Source organism: Temnothorax curvispinosus, unplaced genomic scaffold, assembly GCF_003070985.1.
Source record: "Temnothorax curvispinosus isolate PA1 unplaced genomic scaffold, ASM307098v1 QBEX01002800.1, whole genome shotgun sequence".
In the NCBI taxonomy this organism is placed as follows: Eukaryota; Metazoa; Arthropoda; class Insecta; order Hymenoptera; family Formicidae; genus Temnothorax; species Temnothorax curvispinosus.
The window spans coordinates 873-7,896 of record NW_020212580.1 but is presented as its reverse complement, the minus strand read 5'-3'; the positions used below and the strand labels follow the sequence as shown (position 1 = coordinate 7,896).

At 30.5% G+C, this 7,024-nt stretch overlaps 1 protein-coding gene across 1 annotated transcript; it reads left to right on the top strand.

The window, feature by feature from the left end:
* Positions 1 to 10: 10 nt before the first annotated feature.
* LOC112451920 (coiled-coil and C2 domain-containing protein 1-like) lies at positions 11 to 6,059 on the top strand. Its single transcript, XM_025011824.1, has 5 exons — positions 11 to 447; positions 683 to 827; positions 1,571 to 1,683; positions 1,770 to 2,127; positions 5,544 to 6,059. The coding sequence occupies exons 1-5, from the start codon at positions 388 to 390 to the stop codon at positions 5,924 to 5,926; spliced, it is 1,059 nt and encodes a 352-aa protein (XP_024867592.1). The 5' UTR covers positions 11 to 387; the 3' UTR covers positions 5,927 to 6,059.
* The last annotated feature ends 965 nt before the right edge of the window (positions 6,060 to 7,024 follow it).

Below are 7,024 nucleotides of genomic sequence, written 5' to 3'. Positions count from 1 at the left end.
TCACTTATGGGCAGTCTCATTTTAATTACTGAAATTTATAAATAAGCACATACGTCGTATTGTATTGTGACAAGTGACCTACTCTCTCCGGCCATTTTGCCTTGGTGACGTCACGACCGCCAATCCCAATACCAGACCATACGTGACGTAAACTATAAATTTTCAGTACGCAGTGAATATCGAAACGCAAAATGCAAGTGATGTCAGTTATGACTGTATTTGTATGATTTGTGTTTGCGCATATCAGTGCGCGATATCGTATAAGGTACAATACATGCACACATATACAGTAATTGCAGTGAAGTTATTTTGTCTTTAATCAGTTTAATCCTTTGGTTTCTGCCAATATCGCTAAGTATTTGCATCACACTGCGATTAACGAGTAAAATGTTTGGTAAGAAAAAAGAGCAGCCGAAACAGCCTAGGCCAGTTGGTGGCTTAGAACAGGTATTGCTTTAGTCTTTTTTAATAAGTATATTGTGCAAGATTTCTTCTTTCTGATTATTTTTTTTAGGAACTTAAAGTTTACATTACATTTTGGGTTATAAGTTTAGTTTTTATGGTTAGAAATATGTAAACGTGATACATCTTTATTTTATGATTTTGGTTTTTATATGTATATGGTATTTTATGACGGATTATTATTTATCTTTTTCACTTATAATGGTCATGCTTTATATAGTACGGCATTTTTGAAGTACCTGATATAAATATTGGCAATATTAATGATAATGTGATGGAAGATGACGATAATGACGAAAGTTTGGAAGCTGAATTAGCTGCTTTGGCGGCTGGCAATGATACAGGTTACAAAAGCAGACGCAGCGGTAAGTTAGCTTTACAAATCGTGTATTTTATAGGTGTTTCTTAAGAGAAGTCTACAAGATTTTAAAATATATCATTCAATGATATTATAAATGTACAAACAATATAATTTAAGTAGTATTATTATATTACTTATATTATTAATTATATTAGACACAGCAATTTTGAACAATTAGTTTTGGAAAAATGGATCTGAATATAATCTAGGGATATATATCAATAACAGACAAATAATAAAAGATTAAAAGATTAATTCTTCCTGAGTCATTATGAAGATGTCTAAAAATATAAAATGATACCCTTAAAATTTTTGTACGGTCGTGATTGATTTCTTCTTATACATATAAATTCTAATTATAAAAGCAAGAAAAGTATCTTCCAAATTATCTAAAGAAGTATAAAAATAAATAACAAAAGTTTGCTCTCTAATAATAGTTGCAACTTCACAAAAGTCATAGATGTAATCTCTATATTCACATCTTTTTTTGAGCACAGACTTCTGCATAGTGCATAATGCATGACACATAAGGAAATGACCTAATCCTCTATTTTTATCTCCACTATGGAAAAGAAGGTCTCTGATTGGTTCATTTCCTTATACGTTATACATTATGCAGAAGTCTATATTCTTCGCTTAACTTTTGAATTAAAAGTAGCATAATCTGTATTACATACTCGTAAATTATATATATGTATATATATATATATATATATATATATAATATAAACGTATAAATAAAATTAGTTGCACGCAAAGCTATTAATGATGTAAACTTGGATGAAATGGTAGCTGATTGTATGAAGGATACAAATTCTGATGAAGAACCATCTGAAGGAAATGATGATCCTGCATTATTGGTACGTCATGTAATACCTAGTAATATTATATTACTATTTATATAATATGAAGTTTAATTATATTTAAAATTATTTCTTTGGTTTAGAAAGAGTTGCAGATGCTCACAGGAAATGAAACAGAAAGGACAGAGACGCCAGAATTAATCAAAGAAGAAGAAGAAAAAGCAGAACACGGTGAACATGAATCTACTGAAACTAAAGAGGAAAATAGTTTTATGCAAGAATTGATTCAATTATTGCAAGAGAGACTAAAAATTTATGAAATAGCTGAGGAAAAGGCCAAAAGAAAAGATGAGACTGGTAGAGCTAGAAGGTATAACAGAGGTGTAAAAACACTGAAGGAGATGTTGGTTTCTGTTCAATCAGGTAGAAACATAAACGAAGCTGACATTCCTCCAGCTTTGTCTCCTTCAGCTATTGCTGAACCTACTGTTAAAAATATAGGTAGTATATATTCCTTTATGCTTGTTTTCTTATCGATATCTTATCTTTCTTATTTGACTATCTGTAATTGGGCTTATAAACTCCTCACAAAGGTTAGAGGAACACTAAATTTTTCTTAAAAAATAGGCAAAATTCAAGCAACTGTAACTTCGTTAAAAATGAACGAAATTTAAGTTAAAAAACGCTTTGCGTATACTTGGCGCGAGACACTGCCATGTCTTTTGATATAGAAAACTACGAGCTGGACAAAATGGAAAATTTTTTTCTCACCTTGTGGACCTGTTACGTGCACAAAAAAAGTTGCAAAAATTTTCGACTTTTTAACATAAAAGCTTGAAGTTTTTCTTGCAAAATCTTTTTTTAAAAGTGTTTCAACGATTTTTCGTTATTGAGTTATCACGGGTTGAATAAGAAATGAGCATTTTGACTTTGATTGCTCATAACCTCGTTAAAAATCATCGTACCGCAATTAAAAAAGCATATTCTTAAAACTGAAATTTTGCTCTATTGAATGGTATAATTGCCAAATTTTTTAAAAATAACATGTAGACATGATACAAATGAATGAAAATGATGTAAAAATTAACAATTTTTCCCTTTTTTGACCCAGAAAACAATTGTGCAGAACAAATTCTTTACGTTTTTTTATACTTTTAAATACTCCGTTTAAAAAAAATTTGCCAAATAGCTATGAAATTTTTTTTCAGGGTATGCAAAATTGAAGTTTCGGGAACTGTTAGGGGAACGAATAAATCTTACGTATTCTTACGTACTTTGAGTTGTACAATCCGAAAATGGCCATAAAAATTACGTCTACAGCGAGAAAAACGTGAAAAGTAAAGAAAAAAAAAAAAAAAAAAAAAAGTGAAATTGTTTAAATCCCCAGACGTCATTTTCTTACGTTTTTTTAATGTATTTTGAATCTTCCCAGATAGCTAGCTCAAGATTTTGAGCAAAGTTTTAGCTTTAAGAATTTGTTTTTTGAATTGCGGCACAATGATTTTTAACGGAGTTATGAGCAAATAAAGTCAAAAAGCAAATTTCTTAATCAACCCGCGATAACTCGATAACAAAAAATCATAGAAACATTTTAAGAAAAGATTTTGTAGGGAAAACTTTAAGCTTTCACGTTAGAAAGTCGAAAATTTTTACAGATTTTTTTTGTGCATGTGACAAAAAGTAAGAAGAAAATTTTCTATTTTGTCCAGTTCGTAGTTTTCTATATGTAAAAATTATGTAACTCACAGAAACTAAAAGAATAATAGTGATTTTTTGAAAGTAGAGATTTTAAGCTTTAAAATATTTTTTTAAACTTAAATTTTGTTTATTTTGTTTCCTTATAGAGGAAGCTTTGTTTTCGTAAACCTCGTGTATGGACTTTTGATCGCGTATAAAGCTAGGTCTAATCAACCAAATTTTAAAGAATTATATAAGAAATAGGGGTAGAAAAGACCGAAGAAAAAATTGTTTTTTTAGTCTTTGATTCTAATGTGTTCTGAATGTTCTAAAACGTCAGAAAATTGCCTTAAAAAAATGTCTCTTGTGTGTATGTGTGTATGTATGTACACATTTATTCATAACTCAAGAACTAATCAACCAAATCTTAATGTATTATTATACATATATTAAATAGGGATAGAAGAGACTAAAGAATATAATAGAATTAGAAAAATTGCTTATAATATAATTTCTATTTTAAAAAATCTACGTGATTGCTCTAATTCCTGCAAATTTTGAGATATCAAGCTAAATTTTTTTATGGATAGAGTTTTGGCAAAGATCGGTGAAGAAGTTACCGATTTTTGCATAAAAGTGTAAGTTATATGTGTAATTTTATATAAAGTATCATTAAAGAAAGTCATTTTTAAGGAAGGTTGGTATTGAATTTGGCGAGGATCGGTGAAGGGATTACCGAGTTTTTGCCTATGTAGCCTGAACTTCTAAAGTCAACATCGATTTGACACTGCGCCGATTGTAAAACCCCACTTGTACTATTAAGCTAACCCTCTATTATTCATAAAAAGATTAAATTTAAAATTAAAAAAAGTGTGCAAATTAGGAACTTGCACATTGCTTCCTTCTCATTACAGATCGCTACCATTGCTCCTATTTTATTTCGCTCATAAAGCTTCTATGAGGAAGCCAAACTAATAAATACTAATAATTATGCATCGAATAAAATACAAGTTTCCTCATAAGAGGCAGAAATCGGTAACCCTTTCACCAATCTTCGCCAAATTCAAAACAACCTTCCTTTAATGAAACTCTATATATGAGATTACACGTATAACATGTACACTTTTTAGGCAAAAATCGGTAACCCCTTCATCGATCATTGCCAAATTCAACACCAATCTACCTTTAATGATACTCTATCCATAAAAAAAAATTAAGCTCGATATCACAAAATTTGCGGAAATTAGAGTAATTATGTAGATTTTTTTTAGATAGAAATCGGTAACCCCTTTATTATTAGCACTTTTTCTAATTTTATTATATTCTTCAGTTTTTTCTACTCCTATTTCATATATATTTCTTTAAGATTTGGTTAATCAGTTCTTGAATTATAGAAATTTCGGTAAATTTGGCACATACATACACACATATGGACATTTTTTAAAATTACGATTTTCCGACGTTTTAGAACATTCTGAACACATTGGCATCGAAAACTAAAAAAAACAATGTTTTTTTCGGTTTTTTCTACCCCTATTTCATATATAATTCTTTAAAATTTGGTTGATTAGACTTAGCTTTATATGCGATCAAAGGTCCATACACGAAGTTTATGAAAACAAAGCTTCCTTTATGAGGAAGCAAAAGAGTGTGCAAAATTAAGAAAATTTTGTGTTCAAAATCAATCGTTATGAAACTTGACACGGACATAATATGAGGTAAAATATGAAGAACTTTAACCAAAATCGAATGGCTGAATCCTGGGACATTCCCACTACTTTTACCGTATGCTATCGAGGCCGCTTTCTGGCATCACTGATTCAGCCTGTCAATTGCCAACGGTTATTTAGTGGGTCATTCACGAACAATGTTATTCTATTGCCAAAGTGAGATTGTATGAATGGCAAATGAACACTGTTGTCAATGCCGCCACCGGACTCATTTTCTGGTTTTTGACCAAGATCCACTCATTTAGCCATTCGATTTTGGTTGGATTTCTTCATATTTTACTTCATACTATGTCTATGTCAAGTTTCATGACAATTGATTTTGTACCACAAAATTTTCTCAATTTTGCACACTCCTTTGATGAGAATATGGAACATGACGTTTTGTATTTTAATAGTTTCATTCGTGAACAAATTATTAATAGGTTTATTATTATCCAGCTTTTTAAATGTTAATTGGAGATTTGCGATATTGATTTTTATTTCACTAATACTATTTTGTCTACTTTGTAGAAGAAAAAACACCATCACCAATGGAAGTTAGTGAAGCAGTTGCAAAATCGAATGTAATCTCAAATGATGATAATAACCCTTCTGAACCACTGGCAGACGTCATAGTTGATCAAGAAGCTTTGGATAAATTAAAAGTACAGCAACAAAAATATAAGACTGCAGCAATTGCTTGGAAGAAAGCGGGCAACAAAGAACAAGCACTACAATATGTAAAAACTGTAAAACAATTTGATATAGTTATTGCTGCAGTTGCTGCAGGTGAAAAGCTTGATTTATCAGATATGCCACCTACTCCAATTCTACCTTCTCCAACTAATACTGCAACACCAGCTGCAAAAGAAGAAAATGAAATTCAACAGCAAGCTTCTACAGGTAAGATGTAGAAATTCGTTAGATTGCAAAACCTTTTAAAAATTGTCGCATAGTAGTATTATGATGCGTGGATATGTATTATTATTGATTTGTGCTTTTGTAATGAAAAAATATAGTAAAAATATATTTACGAATTTATTTAAATTCTTGATAATCATTTATATTAGGGGATACCTTTCCAATAACTTTGATCTTGATATATACTTGGTAGGGATCAAGAGACACGGTAGTGTCTCGCGCCAAGTACACGCGGAGCGAGACCGACCGTGACTCTTTTACGCGACGCGACGATTTGCGAGTACTCGAGATGTTGAGATCTCGATAACGAGTGAATGGATCAAGTTCCAAGTAGGCTTGATCGATAGCTTGGGGTACTGATTAACATTATGTCTTAATTAACGGTTACATACAGTTCTCTACATTTATTGAGATATACTATTTACATAAGTGTTAAAAATTTAAATTTTCCATTATATAAATTAATATATCATAAATATTTCTGATAATATGTTATCAAAATTGCCATTTTGAGTATGTTACAATTTGTCTTGTGTATTGTTGATTTATTAAAAAATTATGAAAGAAATGAAAAGAAAGTCCTAAACTAATGGAAATATTGTATATTATAATTAACCCTCCGTCTGTAGTCGGTTTTTTCAGCCTCGGCGTGTAAACGTGGGTCTGTCATGTTTGACGCTATTTTTTTTCTATCTTAAAGTATTTTAAAAAATCTGAAAAAACTCACAAAACATCTGTCTAATTGCAGTTGATGATTTTATAGTTATTTTGATAAATATCGTTTATTTAATATTTTCTGGTAGGCTTGCAGTTTTACAGTTATGAGCAAATTTCATTTTGGCTCGAATGCCGTAGACCCATATTTATAGATGGAAGGTTAATTCGGTTTTAACATAAATTTTTATTAAACGGTCTGATAGATAGTGGGATACTTTCTTTGTAAACTTTTTGAATTTTTGCAATATCTTCAAAATTGAAGAAAATATAGTACACGAAAATGTGCTGTGACGTCATACCTTATATGCGAAATCTTTTGAAGTTGCCGTCATCAAAGAAACTTTAGCAAGCTATAACTTTCTCAAATTTAGGTT